At 47.4% G+C, this 16,547-nt stretch overlaps 1 protein-coding gene across 1 annotated transcript in view; it reads right to left on the reverse strand.

Moving 5' to 3' along the window:
- SH3PXD2A (SH3 and PX domains 2A) overlaps positions 1-14,874 on the reverse strand; it is a 268,519-nt gene extending 253,645 nt beyond the window's left edge. Inside the window, exon 1 of the mRNA XM_037400226.1 lies at positions 14,719-14,874. Within this exon, the coding sequence (XP_037256123.1) occupies positions 14,719-14,790 (72 nt within the window). The 5' untranslated portion in view covers positions 14,791-14,874. The remainder of the gene's footprint in view (positions 1-14,718) is intronic.
- Between the last annotated feature and the right edge of the window lie 1,673 nt (positions 14,875-16,547).

A 16,547-nucleotide genomic window follows, 5' to 3' on the forward strand; every position in this document is an offset into this window, starting at 1 on the left:
CAGCAGGATGACGGCTAAGGAGGAATGTGATCACTCCCTACAAAACATCGGAAAGAAGTGGGATGGGAAGTCAAGCCAAACTGAGAGCAAAGAGACCTGTTTACACAAAAGGACAATACTGGTGTGAGAGCAAACAGGATGCTTGTGAATAAGAAGAAAAGTCTACGCTGGACATCATTAACCATCAGAAGTTTGAAGCTTCCAATGAAGCCAATCCAACACCTTGAAGGTTCATATGTAGAAGTGAAATACGCTGGCACATGAACCTAGGTCTGTCCCAGGTTTAAGTTCTACAGTCCCAGCACCCACTCACAGCGCTTTCAGCCATAACAGAAAAACTTTTTCCCACCAGCTCCAATCATCCACTAGCCTGTGACAGCTCTGAGGAGGCACTTCTGCCAGGAGATTAATTAGTGCAAACACAGTGCTCTCACTGTCTGACCTGCCTACCTTGCAAAAAGGTGCTGGTGCACAAAGTGTTGGTGGATCCTTGGATGAAAGGCATTAGATAAGTACAAAGCCTGAATATATATTAATAGTAATATCAGACATGATATCGCTACAAAAATAAATTGCCACTTGACCCAAGGCTGGGAAGCAGAAAGCGATCTGCCAAGGCACAGATGTGTGACACTAGTCCACAAATGTGTGTCAGGATCCAAAAAAAAGTATACAGAGCAGAGGAGGGAGCTGGAAGTGATGATGAGAGGCTCCCTTCCTCACGGCATGCACTGTGCTCCCTAACTTCGTCTGGTCAAGACTCAACGGCTCTCACGAATATTAGTGATACACAGCAAGCCTCAGGAGCCTGAGCTAGCACCATACAGTGAAGGAGTATCTGGGAAAGCATCAGAAGACCCAGGATGGGCCAAAATGGAGTTGTATTCAAGCTCAGCACTCTGTTTTTAGTGAAGCTAGATGGTAACTGCTTAATAGCAACAGAGAGAACACAGTGTGCTTAGTCTTTAGCAATCAGTAAATTAGACTCTCTGACCCAACCACATATCTTGACTGCTGCGTTTAATAGCAGTCAGTTCTATCCCCAGAAACTTGTCAGGTTTGTTGTTTTGTGGTGGTGTTTGTTTTTTTTAAAAAAAAGTATTTTGTACTTTCAGCATTAATATCACTTTTCAGCAAGGTGTTGCAGAGCTTAATTACATAGTGGAGGAAAAAAAAATTTATTCCACCTCACACCCAAGAAAGTCGTAATTCCTGCACCACTGCCAAGAGGCTGAACCTGTTCCTCTGCATCATCTCTCCATGTCAGTACCAGAATTCAGGATCTGCATTCAAAAGAGCATCTCTTTCTCCTCTTTCCTCTATTTCAGCTGATTTGGGATACCATTTCAGACAGGTCTTAGTACAAGGAAGACTGGACTATTGCCAGTTCCAGAAAGACCAACTAGAGCTAGAGATATTTGTTTTAAGCAGATTAGCCCCCAGCCACTGAAGGTAACTTTATAAATCTTTACTTTCATGTCCTACACAGGTACAGCTGGAAATAAATCTAGAAGCAAAACAAGGAACAGTTACAAGAATGTTATAAATGGCTTTATTTTATCTGTGGTGTGTGTTGTTTCTGAAAGTTAAAGAAGTTAATTTATAACGTTAGCAATCTGACAACCAGCTTTTTTAATAGGAATCAGCTATTGTGTTTTGAAACAAACAGGAGCCAGCATGGGTGGGGTATTGCCCCTGGCTATCACTTGGGCTATTATTTTATCAATTAGGAGCAAGTCTGGGCTGCAATTCTCTTCACCTTATTTTGCACACAGGAACTCACGAATCCAAGAGTGTGTCTTCCCTAAAGTCACCAAAAGATGAAGCTTTACAAATGCATCCTTGCTAAATAGATACAGGAACCCCATCTAAAATAAGTAGGTTGGAAAGCGGTAGCCACAATTGCTAGACTCTACACATTTCCCATAAAGCATCCATAGGCTTCTGATGGACACAGAGACCAGAACACAGGCAGCAGTGGAAAGAAAAAGCCTGGGAACACAGATAAAGCCCCAAAGTGAATGGACATTTACTGACGACAGCACTGTGAAGTTGGCTTTGGTGCTTGGCTCCTGGTAAAGCAATGACATAATACTGTGTTTACTAGCAGGGAAATCTGAGGGTTGGAAATGGATCTGTAAAAAAAAAAAAAAACAAAAAACACTGACACTGTTTTTTGACAAGCCAACAGATTAACATCTATTGTCACTGGGGCAAGGCCAAACTTGGCTGGAAAAGGTCCAGGAGTTTGATGTCACCGAGAGGCTTGCAAGGACGTCAGCTAAAGACTGTTCCCATGTCATCTCAGCATTTACTGCTGTAGTACTGCCTAAAGCAAGCTATTAACCACCATCACCTTCTGTTTAACCCTTTCGGTCACAATATGCAGTGAAGACAACATGATGGCCTTTCGGCAACAGGGGTTTGATCCAGATCTGCTACAGCCCATGTTAACCAGATACAGAAGATCGATAAAGGACCAGAAAGGACAGGGTGCTGGCAGATAAAACACACATTCGATCAGGTTCGGACTGTCAGTTCCTGTGCTAGTACTAAAGTCGCTACCTTTCTACAAACAGAAACAGTGGGCACCACCTCCTCATTTGATTCCTTTGTAACTTTTCAAGTCCTCTGTGAAGGCCAGTTGCACCCTCACCCTGGTCTGAGTCCAAGTCTTTATCATAACCCAACCAACACCTCTCACACACAGCAAGATAGCCAAGAAGTTTCAGCTCCAAGGACACCTGAACTCCCGTAAGTGTCAGTGCCTGGTAGTAAAATAATCTCCCTCTACTCATCAGAAGAGTCAGAGCCCTGATGGCTTAGCATCACTATGTGGTAACACGGTTGGCAGACCCCACAAAGCCCTCAGCCCACAGGGAAATCTTTGTGTCACCACTCCTCAGGTGTAAAGGCTGCGTTAAGCAATTATCAGTGCTACACTCAGTCCTTCTACAAAACCTTAAAACTCAGCAGAAGGCCCTGGTAATCGCCCACAAGAGGGTCTCCACCCAATACATTTGGAAGATCACCTAGTACTCCAGGGTTAAGACAACAGGAAATAATCCCATGCTGTGGGCAAGAAAAAGTTTGTCAGAAGAAGGGGGGGAAAACTCAAGTGTATTCTTAGGGTCTGGCCAGGACTGTGGCAGCTCCAATGTGACCTAAAGATTCTTTGCAAACCTCTGCTTTCCACCTCATTTCTTTGACCATGCCTTCTTCTTGGTCAAATGCAGAGCAACACAGAAGCTAAAGCAGAAACAAAGCACACGCAAGCACACACAAAGCCCCCAATTCCTACCAAACACCAGCACACTCTGCCAATACATGAAGAGAAGAATTATGTAAAGCAGGAATCCCAGTGTTCAACCTGGCCAACACCTGGGCGCACAGATACACAGCATCACTCGCAGCTGAAAGGACTGACAGAAAATCCAACACTGCCACAGCCAAGCAATTTAGCCAACACCTTCAGCAGTTAGGCCAAGGGCAATGCCTTGCTCCCATTCCCAGGCTGTATGTCCTCAGATCCTGCTTGCTTGGGCCACAGCCTCCATTCTTTCAGACAAGGAGACTCCCTCCAAGACGTCAGTGCCTCTTGCACACGAGTAAACGCTGTCACTATCCAGTGCCCCTGGTAAACAGCCATCGTTATACAAAAAGCCGCTGGTCCTTATGCCAAGAGGAGAGAGGGAAGTTTAAAGACAAGACGGATGGATGGACTCTCCTGCCCAGATCATGACTACTGCAATCTCCAAAGGTTACTACCCATGACAAATTCACTTAAAATATTTTTAGTTTAAACCAAACTATTTATACTTATCTTGTCCGTGTTAAAGGATGAAATACAAGCCACAGCTGCCCAGCTCAGAAACAAGTGGAAAGCTGCTTCCCCAAAACAGTCCAGCATTTTGACGTAGACTGTTACAATCACACAGACAGCAGCAAAAGATTAAACTGAAAAACCTCTGCTTGAGCAGTAACAGCCGGAAGACTCTTCCATATGCCTGAAGAGTATTTCAGAAGCTGGCTACTGCACTAGATTCCTTTTGAGTAAAGCACCCTGCGTTGTCTTTATAAAACACCTTTTGCTGAAGCATTAGAGGAAAACTTACCTGGATTCAGAGACAGGAAAGAACTTGCAAAAGACATCCAGGGCTTGTAAAACACAGAAGATACAGGATTGCTACTCCTCGGATCACAGAAAACCAGCAGGGACGTTCCTCTAGAATCAGTCACTTTTTACTCCAGTCAACAGCTCTGATCTCTTGCTATTAACAGAAAATCAGCAGCCCTTTTGTTAACAAAAAGAGATTATTACCACAAATGCTGGTTCAGGGATTCTGCCAGTTTCACCTGATATAGATGTATTCATAAAACACTCACACATAGAGCTTCCCTCCTATTCCTGGCTTTCCTCTGCCCTGTCCCAGAAGCCAACACCAAGAGCCAGTTTTAATCCCACTTGGGAAAACGCTGAACTCCAGTCTTTCTTCCTCTGACATGTTTGAGAGATGGGAGGAGAGAGATGCACTGAATCTGCTCTCCATGGCTTTCTTCCAGGAAAATACTTCACATACCCTTGTTTGTTTGTTTTTAAATGCTAAGTGATTTTAATGCCGGTGAAAGTTGCTGGTGTGACAGCCCTGGGAAACTGCAGGCCTCCCGTTTATGCACTAGCAGGGGCTGTGCCAGCTGCCCTGCTTCTGCTGAAGAACAGGAGCTCAGCTGCCTCTTGTAGCATCTATCCCATAAGCACTCCTCTGTTCAGGCTCCTCGAGATGAGGCAGGTGGCAAAGAGTGCCAAATTTTCTGGCAAAGGAAACAGACTGAGCTCAGAGACGGCGCAAAAAGCACTCGCAGGGCAGGGGAATGGAAAAACATTGAAAACTGATTTTTGCTTGGGGTCACAGGGGTCTACTGTGGGCTTGTGCCTGCTGGAAAGAGGAAAATCAGGAAAAGCCTTCTACCCACAAAAAATGCATGTATTAATTTATAAATAATAATAGAACAGCTTGAGCCAAGGAGTAAGAAAATCTCATGGCACGCTGAGGGAACAGTTGAAAACCTCATCTTCACAGCGTTAGGAAAACATTTAGTTAATTCAGAGCTCTCTGTTGCATCAAACTCCCGAGGGTACAAGAATGCCTGGCAAGAAGATCTCACCTCTGCCAGTGAGCTTTTCTGGCAGGGAATACAGAAACACAGGAGAGAGATCAGACAGCAGCAGACAGCAGCCTACTGCCCATGCCTTCCTCCCAGAACGACCATACGCCTTGCTTCCCCTCAAATACCTCCGCAGACCCCGGGACTCCAGGACAGGAAGGAATGCCCTAGAGGAACAGACTTATAGCTGGCAAGCATTGCTGGCACCCTAAACCTACATTTCCTCACAGGGGAATGTAGCTTTTGTATCATCCCGTTCATTACAGTGCCTGCTGAACGCTGTCAGGGAAGCAGCGGTCCGACTCCCGCTTCTGGCTAATGACATGGCCTTGGCATCCTGCAACTGCTGCTCCCAGGGGTGGACCTGCTGGCAGAAGAGCATGACCCAGACTCAGGGGTTTCAAAGCCTATGCTACCCTTAGGTAACACACGCATCTTTACACTTCAGAAAAGGTGAGAGAATCCCGTTGTCTTTTCCACAGAGCACAGAGATCCAGAGAGGTTAAACAAACAATCCAAGGCCACACCACGAGTAAAGAGGACCCACAAGCTCTTCAACCACACTACACAATGTCTTGTGTGTATCACACTCGACATTAATGTATAAACTTCATAAACCATCCAGAAAGGTTTGAACTAATGTTTGCGTTTGCATGACCTGGGCAGTGGAGAACCACGTTTCCAGTATTTCAGAGGCAGCTATGTGAGACTTCTGCAAAGGCAGTGTGGAGGTCCTGTTTAAACACAGCCATGGTTAGCAGAGTTTTGGCATGTTTCTCCCTATGAACATAGATAGGGATGTTTTCCTTGCAAACAAGTTTGCATCAAGCCTATAAAATCATACTGCTGACTGCTGCGAGCGTAGGAGCCTAGTGCATCACCGCATGTAGTTAGTGTGGTTTATAGGGAAAATAAAACACACCCCACTGGTCAGAGAAACAGTGCCAGCAACATATCAAAACATGATTATCGCTACTTAGGTTTCAAACAGTATGTATAGGACCACACATGTACTAATGGACACTTAAAATCTATGAATATTTTATTCCATCCAATGAGTCAGCCATCACAAACTGAAGCAATTGCATTATAATATTGAACGTTACTACACAGCATTACAGACTTATCGTGAAGCCATGGTACACCCAGAGCCTGCGCTAGAGCAGTCAGTGACTATTAAAACCACTGAAGAATACACTGCAGCATACTAGTGCAGTATGTGGAATACTGATGAAAACACAGACTTGGGGATGTGTACTCTGCCCACAAAAGTAGAATGCTCCCAGCCCAAGGCCTTGATTAGTTGGCTACACATTTGAGTTCCTCTTCCAAAAACTGCAGTAAGGAGTAGCTTTGCCAAAATCAATAGCTCAATAAAACCAAGAAGATAAGCTTTACAATTGTCGCAAAGGTGACCCTAAGCATGAGAGCACCAGTTAACGCCACCACCTTCAAGCACTTACAGATACCACAATGAATACAGTATCTCTCTGCTCAGCCTTCACCCCAGGGCAACTTAAAGTGTTATTACATTATCCTTCTTCATACCTGTTCTTTGCAATGATGCCTAGATGACCACCAGGCAGCTGGAGTTACCATTATGGTGAGAGGATTACCTGCTCAGCTAGCTGGCTCTGTCTCACTGCCCCCACCTGCCTGTATCTGTGTGTCACCACTTGTCTCAACAGCCCAGCACAGAGACCATCTTGCCAGTCTGTCTGACCACGCTTTGGCACAAAAGCATCCTTGCTCTATAACAAAGTTTCTTAAGCACTCCAAAAAAATCCCACACGTATAAATACATCCAATGAGTATACCATATTACTGACATTTAGTGAATGTGAGCTTGAAAGACTGACTAGATTATTATTGCGTATTCACCTAGAAGGTGGTGCAAAGAGTGAGCAAGCAAGCTGAAGTGGGAAGGTTCTAACTAGGTTGCAAGACATTACAGATCCTTTCCGATGAAGGAATCCAACCGGTTTCCTTTTGCCTCCCCCCACCCCACCCCAAATGTGATGATGTCCCTGCCTAGCAGAGAGTAACAAAGAGATCCAGAAGGATAGATTTTTGCTTTTATAGTAAAGGTAAAGGGAGATGCACTATATTAAAAAAACCCAGTAATTACAAACTTCTCAGTAAAACTTTCAATAAAGCCTTTCTCTAGAGGTGTAAGCCAAGGCCCAGGGAAGTTACTGGGAGTTGTTTTTCCGTTCACTTGACTGTATTTGGTTTTGACACTACTTGATTAAACAGCAAACACCAACAATTTCAAACAGTATGCTACTGTGCAGCTCTTCTCCATGTAGTATTTACACAGCATGCTCTGGGCAAAAAGGTGTCAGCTCTAGCTAAAAGAAAGCATTAAGCTTCACAATGCCAAACAACACATGACGCTGCCAGCCCCTTCTAATAATTCTGCTTTTCTACGTGGTTATTGGGGACCAGTTCCCTTTGTGTGAGCAGGCGTGGATGAAGAGGATACGGCATGAAAAACGAAGATCAAAAAAAAAAATAGAAAACCATCTCACATTAGAAGGTCCAGCTGTTTCCTCCCAAATGACTAAATTAGAGAGCTTGTACGTCACCTCCTGCCTCAGGTAGGGTCACATTGAATCCGTCTTCCTGTTTAATCCATACAAAATGGGAAATGGGTTTTGAGGAAGACAATGACAGAATACAAGAGTAGTATTTTTTCAGGCTATACAATTTTATCAGAAAAATTGCAAGACTGCTTTGGAAGCCAAAGAAAAGAATAGAAAATGCTGCCACATGCTCCATGGGTGGCCTTGGGCCAACCACTTCACCTCTCTTTGCCTCATCTTCCCAAGGAGAGTACCAGCACATAGCCCACCTCACAGGGATGGGGGGAGGGCAACACCTTTGAGCTGCCCGTCTCCAAGGGCTGCGTGCACGGGTGGGATGAACAGACAGGCTGCTCTGGGATGCAGGAAGCCTGGGCTCCATTTCCTATTCCATAATTTGCTTCCTTAGGATGCCTGTTCATCCCTCTCTCCGGTCATCCCTTCTGGGAAAAGGGCATGATTTAGTCTCTCCATTCCTCCCCCTTTTAGCTCAAAGGGTTGAGACTGACACAATTTTTACTACAACCCACCAAGCTGTGTTGCACAAGTGGGCCCCAGCACCCACCCCCCATGCAGGGCTCTTAGGGAGCCAGAGGTCACCTGCAGCTTTGCAGCAGCTGAAAGCATCTATGCTGTCTCTTCAGACAACTTCTTTCTGGAAACCAAGTCCCAGTAAAAGTCAGTAGTGGCATCTTAGTTGCTTTTAAAATGGAATTAGATGGCTTTTAGAGTTGTTGCCCCCAGCTCATGGGCTTGCTAAAAGCTTTTCTCCAACCTTCCTTTTTGCTGCCCTCCCAGCACACTGCAGGCTCAACCAGTACAGGCAGCCTGCTGGGATGTAAAGCCTCCTGCCTTACTTCATTCTACCCTGATAACAACCAACCAGGACAACTACCTTGCCTCTGTTGGTTTTTAATCCATTCCTAAGGTTGGGGACAGCCATTTACTTTGCAAACTGTTGAATTTCGATACTAGTCCCTTGGCTGAATGTTACCAACCCACAGCTCTGCTGGAAGAAAGGACTGTGAGTGCTCCCTAATCTGCTGGGCTACTCACTGCCTGCTGAAGCAGCACTGAGTTACAGAGGCAATAATTGCCAGACACTGCATGATGAAAAGCAGGTAGATGCCTACAGCATCTGAGCTACTTGGCAAGCCTGCTCTGAACAAGTTCAAAGGACTGTGCCTCTCTGGGGCACTTCCTAAGATAAGGCAACAAGGAAAAGACCTCCAAGAGAGAGAATCACACGCAGGTATGGCACTGGAAGGCTAAGAGGATGCTGAGAAAGGGAAGTGAATCTCTCAAGGCAGTGAATAGGAAAAAACTATATGTTATCTTGGCTTCATGAAACAATGGTGCCCAAAAAGTAAAAAAAAAAAAAAAAAAAAAAAAAACCACAAACACACACAACACAGCATAGAAACTAAAACCTCTGCTGTTAGGGAAGAATTTTACTTCAACAAGCAACCATCGAGAACTGGTTGCAGCGATAAGGAAGAGACAACTTCTCTGAGCACTAATGGGTGCTGGCAGCTTCAGACTAGACAGGTTTGATCTCTGCCTCCCACTGTCCCTGCTCCTCTGGCTATTTGGGAGCAGCGGCAGAGCTGAACTAACCTTCAGACAACTGTCTATTCACAGCTTCCAGGTATTTCAGAAATACTGACGACTTTTCTTCCTGACATGTTTCATCAGACATCAAAAAACAATGAAAATAGTCTGCAAAATCATAAGATTTGCACCTAAAACAGGCAGTGTGGTGAAAATTATCCTTAAAGACATGTGTCTACCCCAGCAGGCTGGTGGTCTACAGACAGAGAAAGCCACTGCAAGGGAGTGGGAATGTTTTACCCCAACCTGCTTTCTCCTGAGCTCTCCTCTGCTCTGCACACAAGGGATCACAGCCACCTTTGACATAACCCTTGCCAATGCACAGAAGTTCAGTTCTGAGGAACGATGAAGTCATGGAGCAGCCTGCTAATTTTCTGGCTCTTTCCCAGCACCCCAGGCAAAGATAATAGCAATAATAATTCGACCAGTGAGTCAAGCTGGATCATGGTCCCTGGAAGGAAAGCCACACAGGGTACCTTCATGGGAGAAACGGGAGAGCAGAAAATAGGTCATAAGTCCTAAACAGGTGCTCCATCTAACACTGCCTTCTGATTCACATCAGGTGCCTCATTGCACTCTACCCACAGGCCACCAGCCATGCGAGCTCCAGGTACATCACATCCTGTTCTGGCTCAGAGCCTTCAGCTCTGCTAATTAAAAAGGACAAAAAAAACCCAAACAAAAAACAAAAACAAACCAGGCTGAGCCTTTCTTACCCATAAGCTGCTGGTACTCCTAGCACAAGTGGCACATGGAGCTCTTCAACTCAGATGTGCAGGCAGGGCCACACTGGACAACCCATTTGATGACCCAAGCTGGGTGAATCCAGCTCCTTCCCCCATGGTACCAATAAGGGACCAACACAGGCACAAAGATCCTTGCCACTAAACTCACAGCACATCCAGGGCCTCCCCATCAGTGCTAGTCTTTGTGTAACCAGCAGCTTGCAACAAAGAGAAATAAAGCCACGAAGATGTCAGATCGCATCAGAACAGGGCTTGACAGTACATGTTTTTTCCTCAAAGCATGCTGACATTTTACAACAGGTCACTTGTAACAAGGACACTCACATTCTCCTTGGAATAGCACCGAAACCCAACACAGCAGCCCTCAATCCCTTACAATTCAGCAATGCCAGCAACCATATCCATACAGCGCAGAGGTTCCTACAAGAGTGATCCTGAGACATTCAGTGATGGCATTGGGAAACAACTACCCTGGGGAAGAACTGGGACAGTACACAGGCATCTCAGAGGAATAAAATCAGCAATGCACCTCACTAACTGGAAAGAAACTGGGCAGCCACTGGTAAAGGAAGAGCATTTTACACTCCCTCCGTGCTGTACAAAGCTGAAAAACACACAAAGTCCAACTACAACAGGAGCAGAGTACCAACGGAAGAGGAAATCTGTACTGATGTATCCATCCCCGCCCTTGGGATAACACAGGCACATTTAGAGACCTCCAAAATGACCTCAAACATATAAACATCTAGTGAGATAATGCACATCAGTAACTACTCAGTCCTCCGCAGAAGAGCAAGTGGTCAGGGAGAGGGGTGGGGGATCCCATTCATTTGGCTTCTAATTCATGTCTGCCATCTCCCAGGTCCTGCAAAGCTGTGAACAGGTGAAGATGCCAGCCCCTTCCCACTTCCCTGAGAGCAGGATCAAGCACATCTGGTAGACAGAGGCTCCCTGCAGGGCTTCTAAAAAGAGTCAGATGTTTTGGTGAAGGGTCAGCTATCTACCCAAAGCTAATCTGGAAGCAGAGAGGGGAGGGGAGGAAGTCTTGTTTAAGCTCCTCAACGGATGGTTAAAGGAGGCAAGCATCAACAGTGGGTCTCTTTAAATAGAGAATGCACTTCTAGTTTGGGATTATTGCATGTTTAATTCAGACAACCCCAATTCCAGACCAAAAGCCAGAGAAGCTACCCCATAAACAGATCAAACTTCAACAACCCAGAGAGGAGACTTTTCAGACTGTAAAACTTAGCAGAGGCCAAAAGGGGATTTGGATTTTGTTACCAGCTTTTTCTCTTCAGAACAATTAACTGACACCTTCAACCATCAACCACAGTGTCCTAACCCACCCAGCTTCACCACAGCACTGCTCAGCCAATGTATAAACCCTGCTGCACCAAGGGTCTTTCCAACAAACCCAGACTTGACCTTCCTGACATTGTTCTTGTTAAAAGCAAAGGGGGAAAGCAAGAAGATTGAACATTTCTGAAGCATTATCAAGCATAAATCAATTTTTAAAAGACCATCAGTATGGAGTAAGAATAGGCAATTAACTTAGAAAGCCAAAAGCTGTAAGAGCAGCAGTATCTTATGTTAAGGATATACCATACAAAAGGCATGTGGTTATTGATCCAAACTTCTGTATATCCTTTCACACACTGCTATCCAGGACCCACAGCCAACCAGGTAGTGTCGTGCTACCCAGTTGCTGACAGGAACACAGAGAGAGGCATTGCATATCCCTTGCCTAGCAGCAATTTCCAAGGGAGGGAGAGTGCTGGCTGAGTTCCTATCAAATAGCACTGGATCCAAGATTTTAATCTCTTCTCATTTGAAAAGCCCTGCATATGTTCCAGTAAGGTATTAATCTCTTCAGAAGTTTCACACGCAGGGATCATAGCAGAGGATTTATGTGCAAAGCCACCATTTTTTTTTTTTTTTTTTTTTTTTTTTACACTTTCTGGAGTCAAGGCCACAAGAGCTATACTTGTATCGTGAACGACATCTGCTCCAGGGAAGGATTCTTGGCATCAAGGCCAAGCAGTGCAGGGGCTTATGTGCTACTCGCATTTAGCCCTCTCCACATGCTCACAATGCCTAAGCCTTGCCTTCATCTCTCCAGGCACCACCATGGCCCTGAAAGATCACAATTAAAAGGAAAGGGAGTCACATTAAAACACCCGCAACTATGTCACCATTCACCAGAGAAACACATCATTAATCTGATGCCAAGGCACAAGTCACATGACCTTAAGGCATGGCATGAAGGTGTTTACGGATGCTTGAGGTAGAAAGGCTTTTTGATATTACAAAGCCACATAAGGCATACAGGACCAAGCTTTACGCTCTCTGAACTATCCACAGGTAATGGAGAGAACTAAATCCCAAGTCACATTTAAATTCATTTGAGAAGAAAGCAGTTGTTTCATGTTAAGGAAAAGAGCACAGAACCAAACTAATTGCAATCAATGGATCAGATGCAGAGAATTAAATTCTTTGACAGTGCAGGTTCACTTTCAGTGAGTTACTAAGGCTGCAGCACATGCATCTGCAGCAAACTGCGATCTAGGAAATGGAGTCCAAGACTTTCAGACCTGTGGGCCAATTCACTCATCAAAAAGAAAGAGATTCACAAGGACATGGATGACTATTATTTTTAACTGAAGTACTCCAATGCTTGTTTCTGAACCAAGACCCTATTTGTGCTGAATACCATACAGCCAGAGATTGAGAGTAAGTGGGACAAAAGGCAGATGGAGCACCGGTCACCCAAACCACCATTTAGTTTGTGACTTTTCTGGCCAAGAACCAGACATACAGGGATGTGGAACTGTTGTGCAAAACACAAGATTAGAAAAGGTGTACGGAGAGAAGAGTAAAGGGGAAGAACCAGATTTGCCACTAGAAACATTAAAGACAGCTTCCTGGAACAGCTTAAGTTACTGTTATTAAAATGCAATGACTATGATCATCAAGGAAATACAAATTTGCTTCTACAAGCAAACGGGAAATATTGTTTTTCAAAACTGTAAATACAGGATTTAAAACCTTGTTTTCTGGTTATTTTCCAAATAAGAAATTAACAACATCGATTTCTCTTGGCAACCAGGAAGGTATTGTTACCAGGTCTTTTGTATATCTTTGTGCCTAGCAGATGTACTTTTCTGATGCTCAATTGCCGCCACCTTTCAGGTGAGATAATAGCCTGCAGCCCTGTCAGCCACAATTCACAGCAGCAGCTTGTAAAAGCTCAAGTAGCCTTTCCCACCCGAAAGTGGTAAATGAGTAATTGACTGAACGCACAGGTCCAGCTGGCAGCCCGAGAGAACACGAGACCTAATACATCCACTCCTATGAACTGGGCACAAGATGCTTAATTCCACGGTAGATGAGAGCTTCAGCTTTACATCTACAAACCAGCATCTCTCAGCAACATAGTGCCCTCTAGCCTTAAGCTAGGTTATGGTTTAAGCCTTAGAGGAAAAAGCTCGGTGATATGAAATACTAATACAAAGCTTTATGTCCGATCTTTGGCCTTACCTTTCAAACAACCCACCCAAATGCCGACCAGCTCTGAAAAAAACCTGGAAGACGTGCAATGCCAGGAAACGCAGTACACTCAGAGCGATTTCACACCAGGCACAACACCTCCTCCGATTCCAAAGCAATACCAAAGCTGGATGCTTTATCTTCTCTATATGCAAGGTCCACCCTCCTCTGTATCAAAAATACGGGTTGTAATTGAAAGAAAGAGTTAAGGATTTGGTGCAACTCAACCCCTGAAACAGCCAGAGGGAGAAGAAAAGATGCCTTCTCTACTTATGTGGATAGGCAAAAGCTGCTCCACCATAGGCTGCAAACTTCGGCAGGCAAAGACACTTCCACAGGACACCCTGCAATACTGGAGTCTGGAAAGGCTGTTAGAAGTCCTCCTGTGATGCTGCGCTATTGGCAGGAAGGTGTGAAAGGAGGAAGGTGAAAAAGAGATGAAAGGGTTGCCAGACGCCGAGTCTACTTTGATAACCATGCAAACCAGCTCCCCCCACCTCAAAAAAAAAAAAAAAAAAGTTCTTGATGTAACTCATGGGAGAACAGGAGCGACGATGCATTCAGCAGCCCTGGTCTGACCCAGCAAGCTGCAGCGGCTGCTCCGCTCCCCGCCGGACACCCCGCAGCGCCCGTGCCGGGATGGAGACAGACCGGGCAGCCGAGAGTCCCGTGCTTGGCATCTCGCTGAGCAAAGAGGGAAGATCCACCGTCAGAAGGAAAGGAAACTTCAACACGATAACGTATCAGGGAAAAAAAAATAAAAAATTAAAAAGCCAACGGCCCAACGGGAGAAGGAAGGGCGAAGAGAAGGAGCCGCGCTCCCGCAGCAGCTACCTGTCCGCACGGCTGCCGGAGCCCGCGGCCGCCTCACCTGCCTCCCCCGCAGGGGCCGGCCCGGGCCAGCGGGGCCTGCCCGCGGTCAGGGGGGCTCGGCGCCCCGCGGCAGCACCCCCCGCCCGGCGGGGCACCCCCGCGCCCGGCCCCGGCCCGGCCCGCCGTCCCCCGTCGGCAGCAGCCCGCCCCGCGGCGGGCCGGGGGCTCGGCCGGGCGCCGCCGCCACTTACGTAGTGCTTCGAGGGGTTCCTGCGCTTCTCCACGTCCACCACATTGGCGTCCAGCACGCTGTAGGAGAGCATCTCGGCGCAGCCCGCGGCGGGGCTCCGCCGCTCCCTCCCGGCGCTGGCAGCACCCTCCGCCGCGCTGCCCGCCGCGGCGATGCCGGCCGGCACGGCGGGCGGGAGCAGGCAGGGAGGATGCCCCGGTGCCGGCTCCGCCCCGTGCGGCGGCGGCGGCCGCTCCCCCCTGGCGGCGGCCCGGCCCCGCGCCCCGCCGCTGCCTCAGGCTGCGCGGCCAGTGCGGCGGCGGCGGCGGCGGGAGGGGCGAGGCCCGGCCGCAGGCCCCGCCCCGGGGGCGCCGGCGGGACGGGACGGGGGCTGGGGGGGCCGGGAGCCACCGCCGTGTGGTGGGGGGCGCGGCCTGCCCCCGGCCCGGGACCCCTGCGCCCCGAGGGGCGGCGGCGGGAAGGCCGGGGGACCCTCGCCCTCTCCCTCCCGGCCTCGGCCCGGGGCCGCTGAGACACCGCGTCCCGGCCTCAGGGAGACCCCGGGGGCCGCCCGAGGCCGAGGCGGGGCGGCTGCCCCCGGGGCCCTATAGAAGACGACCGAAACCCCCTCCCCGAGGCCAGGCAGGGTCCCGCCGTGTGGCCGCAGGCTCCAGGGGAGCTCGGGGCCGGCCACCCTCGGGCAGTGCCTGGCAGGGGAGCACAGCATGTCCGGGGGTCACAGGGACTCTCAGGTGGCCTCTCTGAGCTGGCCTTTGTACGTGCACACATCCATAAACGAGCAGCATCCTCCCAGTCACACCCCAAGAAGCGCCTGCCCTAGAAGTTCCAAGGTTTTTCTTTGTTGGGTTTGGGTTTCTTTCTCAATAATGCATCATGACTTTCTTTGCATATGATTATTTGAAAGTTACATAAGAAATGGAAACTTACGCGTGATCTTCCAGCCCTCGGCTCGTTTCATGACATTAGCTATTCACCAAATTAACTGAAGTCACTAAGATCTCTCATTCTTCTGAAGCCTCTCCAGCCACAGTCCATATGGATTTTCCAGCAAGCTTCCCAAGTGCTGCAAGCCCAGGGGCACAGAAAGGTCCCTGTTTCTTGCAAAAAAAGCCCCATATTGACAGTGAGAGCGGTCAATCTCCATGGCATTTCATCGTATCTGCTATAGGCACAGTTTCTGAATCGCAACTCTTACAAGCGTTATTAGGCCTGCAACCAACGATCGTGAGATAGACACCAGAGTCTCAGAGCCTCAGACGCTTGAGCTTGAAGGCTGACATTTGAAAGCGGTTGGCATCAAACCACAGCTGGTTTCCACAAGCAGCTTAAAAACAGAAGGAAAACCAAGAGCAGCACCATCAGCACTACCTGCTGCATAATGTCAGGAAAAGATGCTGTGAGTCAGCCTTCTCCCTCCTCAACTACTACACACTGTTTACCAAAACTAACGAGTCAACACAAAATGCTAAAATCCCAGCATGCCCCACCTAGGATGTGCACAGGTATACATGAAACCAATTTTTGGTGATGGGGACGGTGACAGCAGGGAAAAGCTGATGTGCCCACCTCTGTTGTCACTTTTCAGGCTTGTTTTTTCTCCTTCAAAGCGTTCTCTTGCCCCCTCTGAGGGACTTCCCACCTCTAATGCTCATGCATGGCACAAGGCAGCAGAGCAATTACGTTAGAAACCTTTAATGTTTACAGACTGGCCAAGTCCCTGGTGTGCAGAGCAAACAAAGAAGATTCTTCCTTGAAAATGTAAATATTCAAATAACCCATTGATAAAATTATGCCTGGCGTGGCCAGTCTTTTGGGTTTTGGATGCCTCTC

Source organism: Falco rusticolus, chromosome 9 (assembly GCF_015220075.1).
Source record: "Falco rusticolus isolate bFalRus1 chromosome 9, bFalRus1.pri, whole genome shotgun sequence".
In the NCBI taxonomy this organism is placed as follows: Eukaryota; Metazoa; Chordata; class Aves; order Falconiformes; family Falconidae; genus Falco; species Falco rusticolus.